At 33.3% G+C, this 27,307-nt stretch overlaps 1 protein-coding gene and 1 pseudogene across 8 annotated transcripts in view; both read right to left on the bottom strand.

Moving 5' to 3' along the window:
• CBLB (Cbl proto-oncogene B) overlaps window positions 1–27,307 on the bottom strand; it is a 200,487-nt gene that overhangs the window by 46,436 nt on the left and 126,744 nt on the right. For all 8 annotated transcript variants that reach the window (XM_039856929.1, XM_039856925.1, XM_039856924.1 and 5 more), the window contains 3 exons: window positions 9,982–10,167; window positions 8,367–8,732; window positions 1,406–1,500 (listed from right to left, as the gene is read on the bottom strand). In XM_039856929.1, coding sequence (XP_039712863.1) covers window positions 1,406–1,500; window positions 8,367–8,732; window positions 9,982–10,167 — 647 coding nt within the window. The remainder of the gene's footprint in view (window positions 1–1,405; window positions 1,501–8,366; window positions 8,733–9,981; window positions 10,168–27,307) is intronic.
• LOC120598231 (uncharacterized) lies at window positions 26,911–27,032 on the bottom strand (annotated as a pseudogene).

A 27,307-nucleotide genomic window follows, 5' to 3' on the forward strand; every position in this document is an offset into this window, starting at 1 on the left:
CTTCTTTTGAATTCATACGTTTAGTGGGAGTTCAATGACCAGTAGAGGAAGGAGTGAAGATGCTCTAAGACTTTTAATTAGAAATGAAGATCTTAGCAGATATTAAAGTCAATCAACCAAGCAACCAGGTATTTTTGGTACTCACTATACAGCAAAAACAGTAATTATGAGAGAATCAGAAAATAAAAGAATAGGTTTTTGCCCTCAAAACCTTATAATCTTTTTAATGCGGAAAGGCACTTTAAAATTAGAAAACAGTAGAGCAGAGTACAATTAAATGTGTAGACAATAAACCCTAGGAAGAAGAATGAGAATGTCTTATTACTAGCATTACGACTAAAGAAGTCACGGAAATTTTCAAGAAATGGCACCTGAGACACAGACTTTTAGAATAAAGATTCTGAAAAGGTAGTACATAGGAAGGAACAGCAGGAAAAAACTCACAAAGTCAGTAAATAAGCAAGACAAGATTAGAGGGCAAGCATTAGGAATTACTAAACAGTAGTTGGGTAAAATTCTGTGGATCTTATTGCTAGTAGAAGAGCATAGGATAATTTAGAAGGAAAGAAAACAATGCTGGGTTTTTAATAAGAAAGTTATCTGGGGAGAGCAGAATTTAAATTAAATCAGCTGTGTGAACAAAATATATTGGAGAAAAGGCAGACAATATAAAGAGTAGGAAAATGGGAATCAGGAGACTTGGCCTTATCCTGCTTTAGAACAGAAGTGGGGTAGGGTGAGGTGGAGTGGGTGTGGGTGTGTGTGTGTGTGTGTGTGTAACTGTCCATTGTAATCTCTTGTGTTCCCATTTTTTAAATGAAACACCAGAGTCAACTCATTTTTCTAGCTTTAAAATCCATTGATATTAATTTTGAGATCATATCCTATGATCGAGTCAGGCTCATTCAGTTGTCAAGCTACAAGGTAAAGCTAAGGCAACAGAGAAGATTAGCTGATTATGAAAAACTTCAAAAGAATAATCAATGGGATTTCGTAGCTGAATGGATTTGAGAAATGAGAAAATTGGAAAAACCAAAGATTATTTTATGATGTCAAACTAGCTAGGAAAAATGTGGTTTCTCTGACAAAGAGCTAAATTGGAAGGGAGAACTTGTTGTGCTATGTGCTACTCTACCCTCTTCTTGAATGCAGGGAGGATTAAGCTTCCCCTCCCTGTTGTTCTATGTGTAACCTCAGAGTTTATATAAGACTTGTAGATGCTGTGGTTACCAGTAAAGAATCAGAGAGGATCTTAGTTTCTGGACTTCAGTTTATAATTCTGGCTAGGTCATTTTTACTGACGCATTTCTATTCACCCTGTACTTTTTGAACTGAGAACCTCAAAACTACTATTGACAATATTTTTATATGCCTGGGCAAATGATCTGAATTCAATAAAACTTACCTGATGCTAGGAAGAAGGGCGGTAGCTAGAGGAGGAGGAGAAAGCCGTGGAGGAATATCATATTCTTCACTTCCCAGGTGACCATTGGAAAGGACCTGAAAGGAAATCAAAAGGTTAGTTTAGATTTAACTTCTGGAGGATCTTAAAATAACAGCAGCTTTTAGAAAATCTATAATTTTGAAAAGAATATTTAAATTCAGCTTATTTAAACAAATGCCATATCATATAATTTAATTAAGAGTTGCAGCACCATAATGGTTATTCACCACTACTCAAAGTAGTACCAAGTTCTATGAAGGAAAGATAATACATGATTCTTAAACATATTGACAGGTAAGGCTATAATTTCTATAAATTAGATATAGATGGGTAAGTAAATACATAGTAATATTCCCCAAACATGATCAGTTTTTATTGAAAAGTTAAATGTTCTCTGTAAAGATTCAGGAGAGAAAAAAGCAGCACTAGTGTGATTATTTCAGTTCCTCCCAAATAAAAGTGTTCTAAATTATATCTCTCTGGGGTTAACATAACATTTTTCAACTTCTCAATAAAACAGTCCATGAGTATAACCAGAAATGCCTTTGTTCTTTTAAGCTTCAGCACTACTGCTAACTAGAGACAAGTTCTGGATTTCAAAGTACAGGCATTTTTATACATAGTTTTCAATGTGTAAACAAACAAACCAAAATGATTAACTTGCTCATAAGGTACCATAGAGAGCCAGTGTTTAATTACTGAGAATTCAGAAATTCTGATTTCCGGGATGCTCATTACATTACAGGAACTGTCTGAACAACTGCTCTCTACTAATCCAACACCTTGAAATTAAAGCAATTTAAAAAGAGAAAAATTTTGCAGAGACATATTCACAAGAAAAGATTAAATATATTTTTAAGACTTAACTTTAAGTAATATTTAGAGTTTTATCTTTGGCCTCTTTCCCAAACTCTTATCAATATTTAAAAGATGTAAGTTGATGCTGAGGAAAAAGGATGTAATGTAACTTGAATAGTCCTAGGTAACCCAATCAATGACCTACCAATTTCTTTTTTCCCCTTCATATTTCTAAAATGGTGTTGAAGCTTTATAATACAAAATTGAAAAGGCCATATCCTTCTCTATCACCTTAAAATAAGAAAAAGATCATGTTTAAAGAATACATTTGAAATATGTCAGTTTGCATTTCAAAGCTATACAATCTAAATTTTAGAGCATTAAAGTTTCATTCTAAAAACTGGCTCCTGTTCTATAGTTCCAATTTCTCTTTTTCATATCTCCCATGTTAGATTCAATATTCTATAGTTACATCGTAACAAAATATGTCTTTAAATAAAATAATTTTATCATAGGCTTCTGATTATGGACCAAATAATGAAACAAGGCAGAGTTTTTTGAATTTTGCTAGAGAGAAAACAATTTCAAGTAGATAGTAATCATTGCTAAGTTCAAAAAACCTTTAACTTGAAAAATTTCTTTTAACCAACAAATATATCAAACAATCAAACATTTGAGACAACAAATGTATCAAACCACAAATGTTCATTATGATAATAAGCATTTAAAGTCATCCTTAATTGGAGTCCTGTGAATGTTGCTGGAATAGGTACAATGTAAGATTTTTGCAATCAAATCTCTTTGATGTTTCAGTCACAAATATAGTTACAATTCATTCTGGAAAATGTAATATGGGTTTTACGTGTAATAACTGGTTTTATTAGGAGAAAGTATCTAATGTCCTGTTGACACCTAATAACATTTCAACAGTTACAAAAGGGAGATGTGGAAATAATAGTTTCTGTTGTATTGGCTCTAACAATAAGACAATCATAATTTTATATTCAGAACACTGTGAACATATATGAAAAGGAATATAAATGTAGTAAAATGTTTATTGATATTAAAAATGCTTACATCTTGCACATTAGCTAAATAAAAGAATAAACATATTAATAACAGAGCATCCGCATTTTGTACTACAAATAAATTTCAACAAGTCACACTGGCAATGGTGTCTATCATCGTTAAAAACCATGAAGCGGCAGACAGTGTTAATGATGTACTTTATCCTCTAGGAGAGCAATAACCTTGGAAAGTTAAGTGACTTGCCATAATTTTGTGAAACAATCTATTAATATGCTTTAAAATGCAAACAGCGTCTGTTTGCCTTAGACACACTGTTATTAACTCATAGTACCTCTAGGATTTCTCCTGTCTCTGAAATGCCACAGTATGTCTTTTCTGAACCATTCATTTTGTGATTGACATGTGCTGATATACTGCTTATGTTCTATGTAAGAGCATTCATAGTACACTGAATCTCTACCAGAACAAAGACTCTCCAATTTCCTCATTTTATAGGATATTCCTTCAATGTTTTACACACAGTAGGGTTGAAATGAAAACTGACTGCTGATTGGCTTAGATGACCTTATTAATGAAGGCATTAACCAATGAAATGACTTTCCCAAATACAAATGGAAGAAATTCATTAGTTTACTGAAATTCTCTCAGCAAATATATGCAATTTGTTTAATAACTGATCTTGCAAACTGTTCTAAAATAGGTACTGAGGGTTAACAATACACCTAATACCAAATAACTCTTCATAATCTTTCCTAATTAGTCTGATTACCCATATATGCAAACAGCAAAGGACCTCAACATACAGGTAATAGTGATTGGATGACAAGATTTTACATCATTTCATTCTAAGCGCCATGTTCCCACCTGTACTCATTTCATTAAACTTAAAATCATTTTAGCTTCCACTAACGAAAGGAATGCAATAATCAAAAACTGTGATTTTTGGGGGGTGGCTCCATAGTGTAGTGGTTAGCACGTCTGCTTTACACGCAGAAAGTCCTGGGTTCGTGCCCCAGGTAGAGCCACGGACCATACCCCCGGTGCTCCAGGCCCCAGGTGTACGCCGCGAGCGTGTGGGAGGAGATGCCCGGCCTTCAGAAATCCAGTTCTTAATAGGAAACAGCAACATCATGGGTCAGGGGTGGAAAGCGAGAGGAGAAAAAAAACAAAACGGAATTTTTTTTTTTTTTAGCTAAAAATAAGTATTTTATTTTCTCTGGAAATCTGAAAAGCTCGTTTGCAAATAGAACTGCAGTTCCTTGAATGTGGAGATTGCTAGCATCAACAGAAGCAGTTCGCACTGAAGTCTCACTAATTCGGGCCTTCTTTAACTCTCAGCTAAGGAAACATCTTTCTCTTCTGCCTTCCTAGCTCATCTCAAATCTACCACAATTCCATTAGACATGCTATCTACTTAAACATTCTGATCCTATTGCTCCTCTGCCGAAACAAAACAAACAAAAAAAGCCGTTAAAACTCTTTCCTGTCTACCAAATCAAACATAACCTTGTGTAGAAAATAAGTCACTCCATAACTGGTTTCAATCTACATTGCTATAGTTTTATGTATCCCGCTTACTCTTTCTATATGCCTTATATTCTGTTCAAAAGTGACTTCCTACACTATGTGTGTTTTCCCACCTCCATGCTACTCTTTCCTGTCTTGTCTAAAAAAATAACACCTACCAACCTTCTAATGTCGACAGCCAGTGACCCTCTTACATGAAGCTTTCTTTATTCTTTCTTTACCCTGCATTTCTACTAGAATGTTTTTTTTTTTCTTCTTGGGGAGCCCACATTTTATTTTCTAGATGTGACTCCTGTGCCTTATCTCTTAGTTAATGGTATATGTGTCTCACCCTCACTAAACTGTACTATTTTCATTTTGTATTCCCCAACGTCTTGAATATCTAAAGTACTCATATAGATGGAACAGGCTGAAGGAACAAGAATACATTAGGGTTAGTTTAAACTTGTGAAGGAAGTATAATCTGAGTTATCATATAATTTATTATAAATTCTAGGTTATCCTAGATTAACATTTTTCTACATGCCTCAAGATAGCATTTAATCCTAATCTTGAAATTTGAAATGTTTTCTTATGATTCAGATATTATTTAAAAATTAAGATTAAGGTATTTGGGACCCTTGAGGTACAGGGAAAACAAATACTTTTGTGATAATCTTGGCAGAATTAAGAAAAACCTTTTATTAGCACAAATTATAGCAACATTTTTGGGATAGCGTATATGTAACTTTTATTAGTACAAAATCCTAACACACCCTATTTTCCCTATACCACACATGTAATCCCACATATACACTACCCCAAAAATGTTGCTATAATTTGTCCTTCAACAGCATCCGATTAGAAATGGGACCAGTGTACACAGAAGACTTATGTTCCAAAAGACAGTTTTTGAGATTTACAGATAAGTTGAAGGTTGTTCGTATAAACATGAGTCTCACCACCAAAAGAGCAAAAGTCACAATCTCAAAAAGTGGAATCATTCGATGTATTTATCTAGCAACCTCTTCAACAGATTATTATACACAAGGTCATTTGAGAATAATGTCATGTGAAGTAACATGACAAGTCAGAGATAGTTTGATTTATCACATAAAAAACAACAGTATTCTTAGTCTTTCAAGAGGAATGAATAAAGATAGTTGGATATGTCAGTATCTAGAAACAGGAGATAAATTTCAAGTTTCCAATGGTATCTGAAAACATTTTAGTGCAAATATTTTCACCTCAGATAATTAAAACCAATTAACAAACAAAAGTAAATATCTAGCCGACAAAATATTTATTAGGAAACAGGTTTATAACATGGCTAGAACCTGAGAATTCAGAGAATGAAACAGTGCTATAGGAAAAAAACCTCTTACAAGAAAATAAAACAAGATAAATAATCCTAATAACTCTTAGCTTGCAGATTCATGTTATTAAGTAAAGCATTACGTTAGCTATTTGATTATGGTAAGTGGGAGGGGAAAGAAAAGGGAATAAATGAAAGTCACAGAAAATTCTTACATTTCATTTTAACTATGAATTAGACGGCTTTTTTTCCTCAGAGCTCTCTACAACTAGCAAATGGAGTAATTAAAATTTGATTTATTCTTGTTTTCCTTACCATTTATCTAGTGAAGATGCAAATAAAAAGGGCAAATGGTTCTAATGGATGATGAGAACAGGCACACTGAGAGAAGACACATGATAACAGGGACTGAGTTGTCACTCCACTTATGGGGTATTTAGTTTTATGAATTCCTCTTATGGTATTCCATATGTACATTTAATTTTAATTTACAATTTTAGTACTTATCCAAGTTTTCTTATCTTTAAAGTAGGAAGGTAATACTTAAAGCATTACCTCTAATGAAAACAAGTCTAAATAGTAGTTGTTAAATTCAACACAAAAACGTATTTGTTTATATTTGGAGAGACCGATTATATCAGCCTCCAAATATCTAAATCCCCAAACTCTTAAACTTTAAAAAAAATAACTGCATACTAGGTATATAGGGTGAGAACACATTGTAACATTTACCATTTTCATTAAAAAGATGAGTCTTTCTTAAATCAAAATAATTTCCCTTTCCCTTTCATCCCCTCACCTTAGTAATAGACTCTTATTGTATGTCATCTACCTATAGAAACTACTGCTCTTCTAAAGAGAGAAAAAAAAAGAAAAACCTATTTTAAACAAGAAAATTACACTCTACTTTTGGCTGAAGGCCAGTGTTGGAAGAATATATAAAACCATCTGTACTGGTGTATATTATGGTCATCTTCTTCCTTCAAGTCCTTCCTGCACTACCCCCACCCACTCTCAATCCCAGCATGCAAACACTTTTTGCTTCTATCATCAGATTAAATATTGTAGTAATAGCAGGCAAGTTATTCAGTGCTTACCAAGTATTCACTAGGAACTATGCTAAATAAGAGAGGAAGGGACAAAAGAGAAGATGAGTTTGTTTGTTTGTTTGTTTTTTAAAAAAAGGACAAGTATTTTGAATGAAAATGTCAACTGTTAAAATTTATTCTGAAACTCCACATCTAGCTATTATTTGGGGGTTTATTCCAAAATAGAGGAGATGGAGGATTTAGATATTCGGCGAATAACTATTCTCCTAGATACTAGGTACAATTGTACGCACACATACACATAGAAGGTGAATACATGTTATATTTCACACTTCTTTGTTTCTTGAATATATTACAGGGCAAATTCGTTAACTGCAAGCCATTATTTTAAAGAAATAAATTACTTCCTTGAAACAACAATTTAAGATGAATAGAGATGGGTTCACTTTGATATTAAAGTCTTCAAAATAGGTAAGCCTCAATTATTTGATCACAGAGCCAGAAATGAAAGCAAATATCAGAATATAAGCAATTCTGCCAAGGGCCTACAAAGAATTCTACACTCAATGATTTCTGCTGCTATCTCTTTGGTTTCTTACAAGCTTAAATTCTTTCCTGGACATAAAAATGGTGGTGGTGGTGGTATCCTTCAAGAATGTGTGAGAGCCTCTTTCAATTTTATGGAGAAGCAGTTTGCTTTGTAAAAATGACCTGGACTTGGTGCTTTCTTTATGTGAGAAGTTCGTTTTACCTGGTTGCATAATGTATACTGTACTAGGCAACAACAATTATAATGATTTATGATTGTTGTAATTATACAACTTATTTAAAAATTAAATAGAAAAAGGAGAACTAAAAATAATAGTGTTAATTCTCCCATAAAATAAGGGAAGGCAAAATAAACCTCTGGCAAATTGTTTAGTGTCTTCACATTAAAATTAAATCATTACGTAGAACCTTTTTCTTGACTTCTTTTCAATTCAAGTTTTAATGAGTTTCTGATTATTTATATCTTGGAGATAATTACGGACCTGCAAGGAAGTACTGCACTAGGCAAAAAAAAACAAAAAAAACAAAACAAACACACATACACACACACACACACACACACACACACCCCAACAACAACAACAACAACAACAAAAAACACTATCCAACTTTTATACTACCTCCTATCAGAAGAGTTTAAGCAGATTATTTAGCTTCTGTTCTGCATATTTCTTACCTTGGCTCCTTCTAAAGGCAAATCATGGCGTCTGTGTTTCCGCATAAGCACTGGGTCAGAGCCCATTCTACTGTGTCTTCCGTTTACATTTGAACTTGCTGTGATTCCAGGCTTCGGAGAGCCATCTCCTAGGAGGCGACATCCCACTGACTGATTAGTCCCAAATATATCTCGAGGGCACCAGGCTTCAAGAGGCATTGGCTGGTCTCTGGAAGGCACACTATCCACATGATGGAAGTGACGGCTCAGTCTATTGTCAGGTGGGATAGGGGGAGGTCTTTCAGGTGGAGGGGGAGGAGGATCTCTTAAGGGAGGAGGTGGTGCTGGGAGTGGTTTATCTTGTTTTCTCACCATGCAAGGAGAAGACTAAGGAGACACATAGGGAAAAATAAACAAACAAATAAATAATTGTACCATGCACTGAAATGACTTCAACTAATATATTATTGCTTTTGTTTTCTAAGCAATAATGGAGCTTTATTAGATTCCTTATGCCATCTTTTCATAAGTTTCTTTTTATCACCAGTTAATGAAATTTTAAAAAGTTAATGAAAGACTCATAAGTGAATTTCATTAGGTTTTTTTTGTAGAAATAAGTACATAAACTCGAATGTTAGAATTGCAGACAATACAGGAAAAAGTAGCAGGATACCCAAATTATATGATAATTTTGACTGGCTGACAATAAAATGATATTGAAAGTATAAGCTCCTGAATTGAAACTATGTGACTTGCATAACTTTCATTTTTATATACTTGGTTCATCTGATGAAAGGTTTGTGCTTTTGTCAGAAAATATTAGAGAGAAAAGGAATATGTTGTATACTTACATAATTCTGCCTAAGTAACACTCTAAGTAACATTCTAAGTTTTAATACGATCTTAAAATTAAGTTAACCATAATGTAGAAAAATTAACTACTACTAAAACATTGTGCTTCCAACTAATTTTAGACTGTAAAGTATATTACCAAATGGAGTTATTTTTTTAAATCTTGTATTTAATTAAGTAAAATATCCCCTTATCAAATTTGGAAAAAAATCCACACAGAACTAAAGTGTGGGCTTAGGATTACAGAGTTAGAATTATGTCTTTAATATTGAACAGTAATGTAATTACTCAGCAAATGCTGTAATTCTTTGTAATTAATTGCTTCAAGTATGAAAAGTACATATAATTTTCTTCTGAGTCACCTCGAACATGGGTGATAATTTATTACACCTTAAGCCCTTATGCAAATATACTCCCATCACATTTTTCTTGTCATGACACTATGAAAATGAGTGTAAAATACCATTTGATAAGAGTATTTTAATATACATAATGGCCTTTTAAATCCACTTTACAGAATAACTGTACCTAGAGTGCTATTTATTTTAGCAAATTAGGGGGCTATTACAGACATGTGCTCTCTCTGAGTAATAAAGTAACTTTTCTAATAATACAGCAAGGAATATGATAGTGAGTTCACCATAAACAAAATGAGAAATCCATCAAAGTTGTTCAGAAACAATTAAGAGCACAGGAAATATGAGAAAAGAAATTTAAAAGAACCTGAGTAATGAATAACTGTCATATAAAATTATTATCTGTGTTTTTAATTAAATCGATTTACCTTTGGTGAACCAGTTGGGCTGCCACAGGGAGACCGAACTATGCCTTTCTGAATTAGGTCCAGGCGAGGAGGCACGGGTGGCAGGCTCAGATGTGGGATCTGGAGAGGGTCCGGCTGTGGCTTTCTTCTCTGTGCCAGAGGGGAGGACCCTGGTGATGTGACTGGTGAATTCTGCCTGTCAGTGCACTAGAATAGAAAAAAGATAAAGAAACTGTTTATTTGATATATAAAGTGTGTTCCTTTCAATTCTTAAGGAAGACATTTGGTTTTGAGAAGGTGTCTGCCATTGAACATCTGTTGAAATAAATTCACTTAGTAACTCTGATTAATAGATCAGAAAGCTCACATTGTCCCTCAAGGGCAGTATTATGTAAAGAATAAGTGGATAAGTTTCTCCCACATATTCCAAAAAGGGCTTAGGGAAAAAGACTAGCAAAAGCATAGTTTAAAAGCAATCGAATGCAAACATTCTTCTAGAAGCCCATCTACACTACATTTTAGGAAAAAACCAGAAACACAATGCAGTAATGCACATTGCTCTTAATTATCTGTAGTGTAGAACTTTCTTTGGTCCTTGATTTGTAGTTCATTCTAAAACTTAGACACAATTTTGTTCCATATAAAACATGTATCCAGCATGTAGTTTACTTCTTACAAACCAATTAAATCAGGCAGGGTTAAAAAAATTGTGTATTTATAATAAACAATTTTGAAACCAAATATTTCTTTCCAAGCCTTCACATGGACAAGAAATTCTCAAGTTAAATGTTTTTCTTTAAAAACAAACAAATCTAGGAAAGTCTATACTTCTGGTAAAAACTGATGTAGTTCTATGCTACTACAGGTTTTCAATCTTGTATGGTAGATAGCATCAAAAAGTCAATAAGTACCTCAGTTTCTACGTGTATAACCCTTTCTACTTTGGAATTTATTTTTATTGTGAAATAACCTGAGTGTTACTTAGTATAAAAGCCATACTAATTAATCAAATAGCCTCACTAGGATAAATGACATTCTGTTCTGAAGTATGAGGTGGTATCCTTTTCAAGACTAAGTTACTAGCTCTTTAAAGAGCTAGGCTTAATTTTTACACCACTGCATTGAACTAGCATGCTTTGATATTCACCTGTTTCCTAATATTAGTATTTATAAAGAGTTTTAATGTTGTTAAGCCATTTCCCCCACCCTGAGATTACTCACCTTTTTTATAAAAATAGTCTATGTCAACAATTAACAATTTAATTCAAACTCTAGCAACTGTGAGAAAGATTTAGCCATTCTGTGTTTATCTGAGATGGGATAATAAATTTGTGTTCACATCCACACTTAGTTACATTGTGTAAAACATTCTTTCTAATTAACTAAAATTGGGGTTTTTTTTTCTGATGTTTTTCTTGTGATTGGACTGGGGTTGTTGGTTTTTGGAAGGAAGACCACAGAGGTAAAGAAACATTTTAACCATATCATATCCAGGGTCCACACTATCAATATGATTCATTACTGCTGATGACCTCGATTACGTGGCTGAGGTATTAACTGTCAAGGTTTCTTCACTATAAAGTTCATTCTCTTTTCTCCCCTTTCCCTACTGTACTCTGTGCAAAGAAGTCACTATGCACAGCCCACACTTAAGGAGTGAGGAGTTATTCTCCCCTTTGTAAAGATTTTTTTAAATAAATTTGAGTGGCCCAACAAGAAGCTTCTAGACCATATCTCAGAAATGCCTGAATACTGTAATGACATTGCTGAACTCTCAAGTCTGTCTCTCTTAAATGCCAAATAATTTAAAATAGGTCAATACATTTAGACATCATTTTATGACAATTTTAAGAAGCTTTTCTTTTTAGTAATTGCATGATTCTTTTTTTTATAGCTCTTACCTGTGATAAGGCAAAAAATATTTTCAATTGTTAATAAAGAAGAAAAAGTAGAAACTCCACAGTCATAAACTGATTTTAATGTAGTGATTCTTTACAAAATAACAATTCTACCCAAAAAGTCATGGGGCCTCACATGGTCATGAATGTGAACCTTATGGAGTTAAATCAATCCCAAAATGGTCACAGACAGAAAAGAAAGAATTCCTGATGTAAAGCTATGTGCATCACAGTATAATAGCATTTCAGATCAGGAGATGTCACAGGACATCTAATTCTTTACAACTCCCATTAGGATCAATTACATTCTCAGAACTAGCAAAACTTACCTGATAAAAATACTTTGTTGATCTGGTTATTGTCCTTTACAAAAAAGACTCAAGAAGCAAAACTATCCAAAAATTCCTACCCCAAAAAATTTTTTATATGCATACAGAGAACACACAGTACTTCATTAATTTAGTTACTTGCACAGAAATTTTTCAGCGCTAGGCACACACACTGCAAAGACTGCTTAACAGACCTATGCTTCTTTACACACTTTTCTTCCACAACTACCTTCCTGCTCTCCTCAACACCTGAAACAGGAAGGGGAATTCTGACAGAACCAACAGCCCACCATCACCATCGGAGCTTGACTTCATTTTAATTACTAATATTTAAGCAATTACCAAATTCCTCTTATGTTAGATAATGGGATGGATTTTATTTAAAGTTGGTGAATTGTTAGATATCAAAAGGGTATAATGAAAATCCCTGAGACAGACATACAAACCAACATGTACGGTACAGCAGGAACCTTAAACTCCTTGGTACTTGCAGACGAGCACATTGTTTTACAGATTTGTGAATGTAACTGGAAGCAGACCCTGCTTAGCATGATTCATGTTATATTCTCAAGGTGACTACAGATTGTCCTTCTGAAAAACTAATTCATTTTGAAGCATGACAGTTTCTGTAAGTTGGCTTAGGTAGAAGCATTTTATGGAGAAAATATCTGTGGTGAAGAAACAAAAAACATTTTATCTTGATTGATTGTGTGGACTAAATTCACCATAACATCCATTTTCTCCAGTTCTCTTAAGTTATAGTAAGATTCCCATATAAGAGTAGATAATTTAACAGTCAATGCCCTTTAGACAGTAATGCATTACTTTTTGCTGAATCCTTTGCTATCCCTACGAACAATTCTGCAAGTAGTGTACTGGAACTTTCCATTAACTTTTATTGCTGGTAAAATTCAGTGCTATGAACATCTGTAAACATTTTTAGTAGATGGTTTTAGTAGATGGTAATATAAGAGGTCACTTTTAATTTATTTGAATAGTTACCATTTTCTTTTCTTCCTATTTGCAAGTCTTAAGAGGAAAGAAGCCTAACACAATGCTTTATACTTCAGTTCATAATTAAATTTTTAGATGAAACATTAAAAATTCATGATATCAAAATTTACAGAATAGACAGTTTGCCATATTTTCCCTTCTGAAAATAAAGAGAAGCAAAATTGATAATGTAGATTTAAATTATTTCTTCTTTAAACTACACCTCTGTCTCTATATAATATTGGAATATTTAATGTCTTTTTAAAAACTTTAATTTCTAGAGTATCAGAATTTTCTCGTTACAGGACGTTATCAGGTACAACAAATGTCTCTAAAGCAGAGATGTAACAAAGGGATGTAGCCAGTCATCTTTAGTTTACTGATATAAATTATTCCCTACATAGCTTTCACAAAGAGCTCCCTCAGTCCATCTGTATGCCTTCTTTTTCCACAGGTCTAATCCTCATCCAAAGATCACTTATGCCATTTATTTTTCTCTACTTCTGGTAGGCGATAAAGGGAGTTGGGGAAAAACAATAAACCTGGACAATCCTCAGGTTTAAATTCTAAGACTGTGAACTATGCTGACTTAATCACCTCTTACTGGTTTGTCCAGTATTCCTCATAATCATTACCATTTCTATTCTTTATTGAAATGCAGATTTAAGACATATACATGAAACATCTTAAATAGAGGATTAGGAGAACATTTATTTAAATTTTAAAATTTAAATAATAACAGGTAGATATTTTGTCGGATAGGGATACCCTTGATTGGAATATGTGAATTTCAAGCGTGGCTGTCAAACTAAGGTTCTAATGGCAACTGATTATAATGGATTTAAAAAAAACTCATATAATTAAATGTATAATCTGACTTCATACACATATATTTCTTATTTAATATTTAAATTTCAGCTAGAACTTTATAATGCCATGGTCTTGCACACATCACCACCTAGTGCTATTGTTTCCTGCAGATTATGGAGTAAGGTTAATCCATTTTGTGGAGACTTTATTGGCTAATGAAATTTAATGAAGTATGATAAAATTAAAGCTACTATAAAACATTTAATTTTTATTTGGGTGATATATTTTGATACAGAAGTGACAGATGTGATCTATATAACCTGTCCGGTCAAAACTTATTCATCTTCACTACCAGAAGATAACTATCAGAGGTATCTTTAAACAAAGTGTTCCCATCCTTATTTTTCTTTTTTGTCCTCTACAATTCCTCTCCCAATCAGGCCTAAACAAAGCAATGGTAACAAAATCAAATATCTAAACATATAGATATTTGTAGACTAAATTCGTAGAACGCATTCAAAAGTCAAACAGAAATGCTGCTTGGATTATCTGCTGTTATTAACACTGACCATTAGGATAAAAATCTAGAATTGAATTTAATAAATATTTTTATTTTTTCACATTGACCTAAAGAGTGTTTTAAATATAGAAATAACAAATAATAAGAGGAATAATAGTTTAAGAATAAGAGTGGGTTCATGAGTTTAGGGGTATAAATGTTGTCAAACTGTTTACTGTAATAAATGAGTTTTACCTGTTTGGGTACTCCTCTACTCCTGTTTTTTTAAATTATGTTTTCATTTAATTTTTTTCTCATTATTAACATAATTTCACTGCATAAAATTTTGGAGCTATAGGAAAATATAGAGTTGTTCTGAAAACATCTATACAGAACCACTGCTTATGGTTCCTAATCACATATACAATTTTTAATCCACTCTATATTGGTTAACTTTATACCAAAAGATCTAAGCATTCTATATAAATATATGTATTTATATATTTATATATATTTATATATTTATATATTTATATAAATATATAAATTTATATATTTATATATTTATAAATACATATAAATTTACATATTTATATAAATTTATAAATATATATAAATTTACATATTTATATAAATTTATAAATATATAAATTTATATATATATTTATATATATTTATATAAATATATATATTTAATTATATGTCTATATCAATCTTAACTATTCCCTGGCTATGAACACTTATGCTGTTCTCAAGTTTTCTTGATTATAAAGTGATAACATAAAGAAGTCTTTGATCATATACGTTTTGATTTTTAAAGACAGAATCCTAGAATGTTTTGAGCACAGGATAATAAACTCATAACTAGGTAAAAGTTGAGGAATATTCATAAGACCCTTTTGCTATCCAGATAGTGAAACCAATTTATTCTTCTACCAACTGCGTGATGGTTACGTTACCCTTGCACAAACCTCAAAAGCATAGAGTATATTTAGTTTTCAATTTTTGTTTACTGACACTTGATTGACGTTTTAATGGCCCATGCTGATGTTTAAATTTGAATTTAATGAATAATCAGAAAAAATTACAATATTTGTTTGCCATGTATACTTCTTCTTTTGGTTACTGGCTTTTTATGTTTTGTTCCATAAGAATATCTATCATATTCTCTTATTTACCCCTCACTGACATGAGTGAGCTCTTTATATATTAGGATAATTAACCTCTCTTACAACTGTTATAACTTTTTTCCCACTTTAATATACTTTCTAATTATTTTATGGTACAGATTTTATCTCTGCTCTTCTGGCTTTAATCTCCTAATGAATAAATAAAATTTAATTAGTATAATAAAAAGACATTCATCAAGGGATTCTTAAAAGAATCCTGTCTTTTTTTTTTCATTGCTTTAAATGAATTCTTTTCTTTGTTACTCCATCATTACCTATCCACTCTATTAAGGATAAAGAAATACAGAGCTATGAAAAAAATAACCAGTAAAGTATAGAGAAATAGGATATGGACACAGAATTAACTGTGCAGAAGTTGTTACACAATACAAAAAAAATCATTTATATAGAGGTAACTGGAAGAGTTGTGAAGAATGGTGTGATTCTTTCAAGTTAAATCCTGTTATATTTCTTTATCTCAATTTTAGATAATATTCACTTTTTTCTAGTATTACACTTGCTTTCAGAACTTTAGAATAAATTATATATTTTTTTCTTTTAACTCCTTTCAAAATACAGAAGCTGGGCACCTTAATTCCTGCCTGTATTATCATACCTGCATATCTGTCTGACAATTTCTCTTAAGTTCTTTAATACTAGTAGCTGATGAGTATGCCTTTAATAAATTAGAATCCTGGTGCTCTAGAAACTTAAAGACCATATTTGAATTCTTTTGATTCTGTCTATATAGTCACCAATTTTCCCCAGCCCGTTGCTTCCTAAAATGAATAAATGATATTCTTTATTTCTCTGACAAAATTTACAGAATTCTTTAGCACTCAGAATAGGATTCTAATGACTACCATAATGAATAAATAAACCCAAATTTGCAACTTTAATAGAAAATCCTGAGAGAAAAGGCCCCAAAAGTAAAGTAGTCAAAAGCCTTCTCAACAGGCTCAGAAATTACCAATAATAATCAGGGACTCATTCTATTTTAGTCACTCTTCATTTTATCTACACCTTCTAAAGAGTGATTTTATAAAAGCTTTAATAAGATCCATTATTATGGAAATGGAAAAACATTTGGTAAGGAACTTCAAACCCAGCCAGACTATTATTAAAAACAGGACAAGAGAAAACTTCTCCAATTACTAATAAGATGAGAGTTCTGACAATCCCATAGATAATCAGTCAATTTTATAATATTTCTAACAAGATTTTTACTTAATAAATTTTCATATCTGAACAAGATAGATACATGTATAAAGATGATGAGAAGGGCTCTCAGAGTGTCAACATTTTTGTCTAAATGAATGAAAATTAATGAAGGGCACTGATAAAACTTTTATCACATAAAATATAATATTCTAAGTATACTTTCCTTGCTACTATTGTCTTTGTTCCTTTCTCATATTTTGTAAACATAACAAAATCTAGTCTTTAAAATAATACTCTATATAGACTATTATTCAGAAAGTATTCATTAGACACATTTATACACATTCATAAGTAACTTATAGGATAAGTATAAATAATTGATGTTATCTATTTTGAAGTACCTGTACCATTGTTCCATTTTAGATAACAAAAGCTTATATGAGGAATGTGCTGTAAGGGCAATACTATCATTTCCTGCTTATCCACAGCATACTTCCAAAAGCCTCAATCTGTAGGAATTTAGAAAGAAACTCAAAATGAAAACGAGAAGTTCTTCCACTTTGATCTATAGAGTCAATGCAATCCCAATCAAAATCCCAGCATGTTATTTTGTGGATCATCCACAAACTGATTCTAAGGTTTATATAAAGACAAAAGACCCAGAATAGCCAACACGATATTAAAAAGCTGACACTACCTGACTTCAAGACCTCCTACGAAACTACAGAAGTAGACTGTGTGGTAAGGACAAAGAATAGCCAAATACATCAATGCTAAACAATAAAGAGCCCCAAAATAGACCCACATAAAAATAGTAAACTGATCTTTGACAAAGGAGCAAAAGTAATACAATGAAGCAAAAACAGTTTTTCAACAAATGTTTCTAAAACAACTGACATCTGTACGCCAAAAAAAAAAAAAATATATATATAGACACAGACTTTACAGCCTTCATAAAAAATAATTCAAAGTGAATCACAACTCTAAATGTAAAATGTGAAATTATCCAATTCCTCGAAGATAACATAGGAGAAATATAGATGACCTTGGGTTTGGTGATCGCTTTTAAAATACAACACCAAGCACATGATTCATGAGAGAAATAATAATCTGGACATTATTAAAATTAAAAATGTCTGCACTGTAAAAGAAACTATCAAGAGAATAAAAGGGCAAGTCACAGATAAGAGGAAAATATTTAGAAAAGACATATCTGATAAAGGACTGTTACCTAAAATATATGAAGAACTCTTAAAACTCAACAATAAGAAAATTAACAATTGGATTAAAAAGTGGGTGCAGGACCTTAACAGAAACCTCACTGAAGATATACAAATGGCAAATAAGCATATGAAAAGATGCTGTACATCGTATGTCATCAGGCAAATGTAAATTAAAACAAAAATGACACTAGTGTATACCATTTTGAATGGCAAAAATCCAGAACACTGACATCACCAAATGCTATTGAGGATGTGGAGCAACAGGAACTCTCACTCACTGCTGGTAGGAATGCAATACGGTCGATACTTTGGAAGACAGTTTGGTACTTTCTTACAGACTACACATACTCTTATCACTCAATACAGCAATCATACACTTTGGTATTTACTGAAAAGAGTTGAAAACTTTTGGCCACATAAAAATCTGCACAGAGATGTTTACAACTGCTTTATTATTTTAATTGCCTAAACTTGGCAGTAACCAAGGTGTCCTTCATTAAGTGAATGGATAAATAAAATGTGATACATCCAAACAATGGAATATTATTCAGTACTAAAAAGAAATGAGCTATATCAAGCCATGAAAAGACATGGAGGAATCTTAATATCACTAAGTGAAAGAAGCTAATCTGAAAAGGCTACCAAATGATTCCAACTATATGACATTCTAGAAAAGGCAAAACTAGGAATACAGTAAAAAGATCAATTGTTGCTGGGAATTGGGGCTGGGAAAGATGAATGGGCAGAACACAGAGGACTTTTAGGGTAGTGAAAATACTTTGCACAATACTATAATGGTGGACATGTGTCACTATACATTTGTTCAAACACATAGAATGTACAACACCAACAGTGAACGCTAATGTAAACTATGGACTTTGGATGGTAATGGCATGTCAATGTAGGTTCATTAATTCTAACAAATGTACCACTCTGGAGGGGGACGCCGATAACAGGCAGGCTATGCAAGTATGGGGGCAAGGAGTGCATAAGAAATCTCTCTATGTTCCCTCCAATTTAGCTGCTCTAAAAGTCTTAAAATACAAAATAACACAAAAACAAAACCACCACCACCGCCACCACCACAAGTCCTCTAAATAAGGGAGTAAATTCTGCTTCATTTCTCCCCATAGGAAGGGAATGTAGGCACCTTGCTACTTTACTAAGAACATGGATATCTGTTTGTGTGTAAAGTGAAGTTCACTATTTTAATTATTATTATTGTTTATGTTCCAATAACTTCTGGAAATTTTCAGATACTACAAATTAGAAGCAATGAAGACCAAGAAAATGGCTGGAAACAAACTTGAAGAAATATCGACTGGAGTAAGAGGTGACGTTTCTTTGAGGTTTGACAGGGAGATGGTCAATAAAATTGCCAAAAAGGGTCTATTTCAAACGGCCTCACAATAACCCCAAGGGCACAGTTATATTAAAATGTTAAACACTGTTAACTACACAGAGCTATATGGTTTCTCCTTGAAGTACCTTTCATGAGAATGTAATTGGTTTGTCACCAGCTTCCAAAATCCTGAAATTTCTTTGAAGTTTCATATTTTACTTCAAACATTCCTATGGATTTTGCATCCTGATCCAGATATATGTGATTTAAATTTAAATTTGTGGTTCTCTCTTTGTGCAACCTCCCCCTTAAATCTTACAGCAAAATGTAAGCTTCAAGAAGTATGTCATGTTGATTGTAGTGGCTTCTTATGCCCTTTGATTCACTAAGTTGCACAACCAATTTTGAGAAGTCAGGGAATGGTGACTATAATTCAGCAATACTTTCATAAAAATGGCTGAGAAACAAGAACATTCTGGGAATTAAAGGAAAAAACTTCAGTCAGTGAAAAATGCCCTCATGTGAAACACCCATCGCTCCAAAATACCAGGTATAGCTGGTTTGAATGCAATTGCTATTTAGTTACTGTAATTCTTCACCCTACTTTTGAGAATATTTAATCATTTCTATTTATGTATGTAGAAAATAAGACTACTGTAAGCTTATCTAAATTATTTAGTCCTTAAAACACAGTATCAGCTGACATGTTGTCAACTTTAAATTTTCTCTGAGTTTTAAACATAAAAGATGGTTCTATAGTAAATTATTTTTAATGTGGCCAGACAATGAAATCATAACTATGTACAGATATTAATACATTAGAAAATACAACCAACTGCTTGCCAAACTTACATAGTTTTGGTGTCTAATTCTTCTTAAACAATGATAAGTAACAGTAACTAAAATAAAAAAACTTCCATAGACATCTCGAAAAACTGAATTCTCAGAGGAACAGCATTACTTCAGGAGTTTTAAGTAACACTATATAAAAAGTAATATTAATAACAACCAATACTTAACATTTACTGTGTATCAGTATTGTTCCAATGGCTTTACATATATTAACTCATTTAATTTCAACCCTCAGAGGTAGAGTTTCACAGGCACAGGGGGTTAAATAACCAATGCGAAGGCACACAGATTCTAAGCAGCAAAACTAGAATATGAATGCAGGCTGCCGAAGTCCAGAGACCATAGCATTCTTAAGAAAAGTACAGTTATGAACCATGTCACCACTGATCAGTTAAAAAACAAAACAAAAACTTTCTCAATGGCAATACTGGGCATCAGGCACTACGCAAGTGTGTGAAAATGAAAAGAGGAACAAGCAGCAGCCTCTGCCCTCCAGGAGCTCGGTTGACCTCAGGAGGCCAACCCTAAACTAAGTACAAGAGTTCAAGTGCTTATTTCTCCTAAACTGCTACATATTCAAAACATTTTTGAGGAATACATAAAAATGTCTTCAAGGTCCTCTATAACATCATATAGCACTTGGACAAGGCAGTTCTTACTTTGTTAGTCACATACTAACAATGAAAATGCTATTATTTTGCATGTAGATCTTTAAGGATATCAGTAAACATAGTGCAATTAAATGGCAAACATGTACCTGTGACTCTGGATTGCTTACTGTCATCCACGACTTTACCTGTGTTGCACAGTGGGAGATGTGAGGACGACTAGCATGAAGTCAGAATCATTCTTCCTGGGTTGCACTATCCCATAGACTGCAGGATGTTTCACATATCTCACCCTACCCACTAAATGCCAGTGATTTCAGCCACCCCTCAGTCACTGTGAAAACCAAAAATGGCCTGACACATTTCTGAACACCCTCAGGAGGCAGAACTACCCAGAGTTGAGAACCACATTCTACATTGTGAATGTCTATTGTTATTGCTGTATTTCCCCTTAATTCTTGTCCTTAACTGCTTCAGCAAAGCCTCCAGCCCTATGGCTGGAATTAAGTCACATTAAAAAGGTGACACTCTTCTAAAAACACTGCAGACGCTGATCTGTAAACATAAACACTTTCCTCATGATCAGGAATACTATGGATCCTTCTTCACATTTATGATTATTAGAAAAAGCAAGAATTAGATGCTATGTTATTTTTCATTAGTAGTATGTATTTTAATTGATGGTGGTGACATTAGGAGGATGTATAAAAAAAGATAAAAGACAATTCCCTTGACCTATAGTGACACCTGTTTTTGTTCTAATATGACAATTTGTTAAAGATTTTAAATACTTTTTAGAAAATGTAATGTTTAAAAACCAAAAGATTCATCCACTAAGTCAAGTTGTCACTATTTTTATTTTGTATGCAAGTCTTTATTTTGTTTGTAATTTTATGTATTTGGTGAATAATACATTCTATAGACATAATTGCTAAGGAACTGTTAAGACTCCACTTTACACCTTTGGCAAAACGAAACAAAATTCTGACTAGCAACAGACACCTTTTCTAAGCTTTGATCTGACTGAAGCCAGAGAGAGGAATGTGATCTTACAATCACACCCTGGACTTCCTGTGAGGACTCACATCAGATCCAATTATCCTAGAAATTCTGACAGATCAAGATACAGGCAAGGATCCAATCTTAAGCAAAATCTCAAACATCTTCTAGTTAAAATCATAAAATAGACTATATAAAGGAAGGTGACCAATAACATTATATTACAGATTTATAGGTTCTATTTGCTTCTGTAAGATCAGCATTATTAAACAAACTTAACTGATAAAAATACAATCTATATGTTTAGTATCCTAGTATTTATAAAGTCCAGTTGTGCGATATCACCATAGAAACAGGAATATACAAAGAGCTCAGTCCTCTATACGATGGAAGCACTGCTAATTTAAAGAATATGATATGCTTAAGATAGGCAGAAATGATTCCACAATATAGTCATCAGCCTGTTCATAAAGGAGGAGAAAGATGAGCATTTGAAAAGGCAGATAAAAAAAGCTGAATCATTCTGCTGGACAATACTGACCGTCATTTTTGGAGTTAAGAAAAAGAAATGGTTTTAAAATGAATGAATAAATGAATAAGACAAAAGAATGAGTAAAAAAAAAAAAAAGAGGAAAAAAATTAAGGTAGAAGAGCTATTATGTCAAAATTACCATGTGATATTTATGATCTCAACTGTAAGACAGAACTAGATAAAACCTATAATTTGATTTTTGTACATATATCTTCAGTCTTCAGATTGGAACAAAGATAAAAAGATGTGTAAGATCAGGTCACTGCCCTCAAAAAGCGTGTGAGCATGCATGTGCATTTATTATGTCATTTAGCAAACAGTCACTGAGTCTGTTTAGGTGTCAGGGAACACAAAGATAAATAACACACTGGCCCTGGCCTTAAGAATTAATAGTCTAAATGAGAAGACAGTCCTCTAAACAAAACATTAACAATTTATTGTAACTGCTGAAATAGAAGTACTTCTAAAGTGCTATGGGAACATAACGTCATAGCAATATTTTCCTCAGTTATTCAGAAAGAACTGATGCTTGTATCTATACTAAAATTTAGGTTTTACTGAAAGTTGAGTGTCAGTGATTTATGAATATTATAAAATTCACAATCTGTTTGACTAGAGGCAGATCACTGCGCAGACATTTAATTGAAATATTTTCCTCAACTTAAAAAACAAATAATTACAAGTTTTCTAAATTTCACTAACTGCCATAGGAATGTACAGAAATAACAGTGACTGCAGTGAAAGCTTTATTAAATGACACTGTTGACTGCCCAAAGAGCCACCGAAGTGGGACTTCTGGGACAACAATGTCTGGGGGTATCATTCTCTTCTTCAGGTAAACTAAAGAGAAGATTAATATAAAAAAAATCTCTCGGCTCCCTTGACAGAAGTGTGCCAAGGCGAACAAAACATGCATGGTCTTGAGAGTGGCGAAAAGATCAGGGAAAACCATTAGAGTCATCTTCGAGTATTCTGCTCATTTTACGTTACCAGTGATTCCTTTCGCTTGTCAGTACCACCACTGACACAAAGCTCAAGTTTCAACTTAATTCAGTGGAAAACAGGCTGAGACTGCAGCTTTTTCCAAACTCATATATGACAAAGTTTCCCCACAAGCAGTAAAGTATACAAAGTTCTTAGAAGAATTACTCTTAAGGCCCGACTCCCCACCTTTGACATGAATCAATGAAAGAAAATCCATTTAGTAAAGAAAACTGAAAGGCCTTTTTTTCTAGCCAGAAAACATTACCAACTAGTTCATCTGAACCACTTGAGTTGTTATACGATTCTCAAATACTTTTCTGTCATTCCCTGTTCTCCATGTATTCAATAAACATTCTTTAAATGCTTAAGGGGCCCTGGACCTGGGGACTGCAATTTTCTTATGGGCCAGAAAGTAAATATTTTAGGCTTTGCCAGCCAAGATGCAAAATCATGGAAATTATGTAGGTACTTATAAAATCATTTAACTATATAACCATTTAAAATGTAAAATCATTCTTAGCTCGCAGAAAAACAAACAAAAACAGGCCATAGTTTGCTGACAGCAGGATAGATCATGAACAATATCCAGACAAAACTAAGACCAACAGGTTATTAAATAAAAACAAAAGGTCTTTTGCAGTAAGTCCTAGATACTTTCAATAAGAGCCTGCATGATCTATAAAACTATCCAATAAAATTATCTATAACAGATATTTCTATTATATTTATCTTAGATATTTCAATATCTTTAGAAATGTTCTATATCTACATGGTTCAATATGGTAGCCACAGCATAAGTGGCTACTGAGAATTTATATCAGAAAATAGATTTAATACTCATTTATATAACAAATAGCAGGGCCTAATTGGAGTTGCTTGGGTTTTTGGTGACTCATTAGGTAGGTGTAGAGCATAAATATTTTTATGTTAATACAAACAGATTATAGTTTTAATTATTTTTAACTTCTGGTTAAAATTTCATTGGATGTTAGTGATTACTCATGAGGTACAAGTAGACCTCATTTTATTGAGCTTCGCAGATACTGCATTTATGAATTAAAGGTTTGTGATAACTCTGGGTGGAGCAGCCATATTGGTACCATTTTTCCAACAGCATTTGCTTACTTCGTGTCTCCATGTCACATTTTGGTAATTCTTGTAACATTTCAAATTTTATTATTATTATTATTATTATTATAATATTTGTTATGGTGATCTATGATCTTTGATGTTACTATTGTAATTATTTGGAGGCACCACAAACCATGCTCATATAAGATGGCAAACTTAATTGATAAATGTGTGTTTTGACTGCTCCACCAGTCAGCCATTCCCCCATCTCTCTCCCTTTCCTTGGGCCTTCCTATTCCCTGAGACACGATATTATAATTTGGCCAATCAATAACCCTACAATGGCCTCTAAGCATTCAAGTGAAAGGAAGAGTCACACATCTCTCACTTTTTTTTTTCCATACATCTCTCATTGTAAACCAAAAGCTAGAAATGATTAAGTTTAGTGAGGAAGGCAAATTGAAAGATGAGGTAGGCCAAAAACTAGGCTTCTTGCAGGAAACAATAAGCCAAGTTGTGAATGCAAAGGAAAAGTCCTGAAGGAAATCAAAAGTGCTATTTCAGTGAACACTCTAATGATAAGAGAAACAGACTACGGTTGATATGGAGAAAGTTTTAGAGGGTCTGGATAGAAGATCAAACCAGTCACAACATTCCCTTAAGCCAAAGCCCAATCCAGAGAAAGGCCCTAACTCTCTTCAATTCCATGAAAGCTAAACGAGGTGAAGAAGCTGTAAAAGAAAAGTCTGAAGCTCTAAACCTTTTTGAGCTTGGTTTATGAGGTTTAAGGAAAGAAGCCTTCTCCATAACATGAAAGTGCAAGGTAAAGCAGCAAGTGATATAGAAGCTGCAGCAAGTTATGCATTAGATTTAGCCAAGATAGTTAATAAAAATGGTTACACTAAACAACAGATTTTCAATGTAGACAAAGTACCCTTATATTGGAAGAAGATGCTATCCAGGACCTTCATAACCAGAGAGGAGAAGTCAATGCCTGGCTTCCAAACTTCAAAAGACAAGCTGACTCTCTTGTTAGGAGCTAATGCAGCTGGTGACTGTAAGTAGAATCCAATGTTCATTTCCTATTCTGAAAATCCTAGGATCCTTAAGAATTATGCTAAATCTACTCTACCTATGCTCTATAAATGTAAAAACAAAGCCTAGATGACAACATAGTTTATTGAATATTTTAAGTCCACTGTTGAAACCTACTGTTCAAAAAAAGGATTTCTTTAAAATATTACTACTTTTTGACAATGCAAAATGTAAGTCACCCAAGAGCTCTGATGGAGATGTATAAGGAGATGATAATGTTGTTTTCATGCCTGCTAATACAACATCCATTCTGTAATCCATGGACCATAGAGTAATTTTGACTTTCAAGTCTTATTATTTAAGAAATACATTTTGTAAGGCCACAGCTGCCATAGTGATTTCTCTGATGGGTCTTGGCAAAGTAAATTGAAAACCTTCTAGATAGGATTCACCATTCTAGATGCCATTAAGAACACTTGTGATTCATGGGAAGAAGTCAAAATATCAACATTAACTGAAGTCTGGAAGAAGTTGATTCCAACCTTCATGAATGACTTTGAGAGGTTCAAGACTTAAGTGGAGGAAGTAATTGCAGATTTAGTGGAAATAGCAAGAGAATGAGAATTAGAAGTGGAGCTTGAAGAAGTGAATGAATCACTGCAGTCTCAAAATGAAACGTGAACCAATGCTTTTTATGGATGAGCAAAGAAAGTTGTTTCTTGAGATAGAAACTGCTCCTGGTGAAGGTGTTGTAAACATTCTTGAAATGACAACAAAGGATTTAGAATACTTCATAAATTAGTTGATAAAGCAGCAACAGGGTTTGAGAAGACTGACTCCAATTCTGAATGAAGCTCTGCTGTGGGTAAAATGCTATCAAACAGCATCACATGCTACAGATAACTCAGATAAATCATTCATGAAAGAATTGATCGATATGGCCAACTTCACTGTTGTCTTATTTTAAGAAACTGCCACAGCCACTCCAACCTTCAGCAACCACCACTCTGATCAATCAGCAGACATTAACACTGAGGCAAGACCCTCCACCAGCAAAAAGATTATGACTCCCTGAAGGCTCAAATGATGGTCAGCATTTCTTAGCAATAAAGTATTTTTTTAAATTAAGTTATACACATTTTTTTTAAGATATAATGCTATCGCACACTTAGTGCGATAGTATAGTGTAAGCATATACACTTTTTTTTTAAGATATAATGCTATCACACACTTAGTGCGATAGTATAGTGTAAGCATAACTTTTATATGCAATGGGAAACCAAAACAACTTGTGCAACTCACTTTATTGTGATGTTCACTTTATTGCGATGGTCTGGAAGCAAACCTACAATATCTCTGAAATATGCTTGTACGTTATATTACAGAACTGAAAAGACTTTCAGAGGATAGGTAGTTAAGCTTTTTTTTTTTTTTTTTTTTTTAAATGCCTACAGCACCCGGTCTTCCTAGGTGGTCTCCCTTCCAAGTACTAACCAGGCCCGACCCTGCTTAGCTTCCGAGATCAGAAGACCGGATTGGGCTTGTTCAGGGTGGCATGGCCGTAGACAAGCTGCCTCTCTTTTAAGTACATTGTGAGTGACATGTTCCAAAGATGGCAAAAGAGGCACATTGCATGATGGCTCGCAGCTAGAGTTTTGAAGTTTGGAAGCCTTGGAATAAAGTGCCACTTCTGCTATAGCGTAGTACTAGGATCTCAGGCAAGCTATTTCGCCTTTTTTCCTGAGTTTTCTCCTATGTAAAAAAGGACAATAACATTAGCTTCTCCACCGAGTTGGTGAGATCAAGGAATTAAGAAACTAGAATAGGGCCAGAACAACGAAA

The sequence above is a fragment of the Pteropus medius genome, unplaced genomic scaffold, assembly GCF_902729225.1.
Source record: "Pteropus medius unplaced genomic scaffold, Ma_sr-lr_union100, whole genome shotgun sequence".
NCBI lineage: Eukaryota > Metazoa > Chordata > Mammalia > Chiroptera > Pteropodidae > Pteropus > Pteropus medius.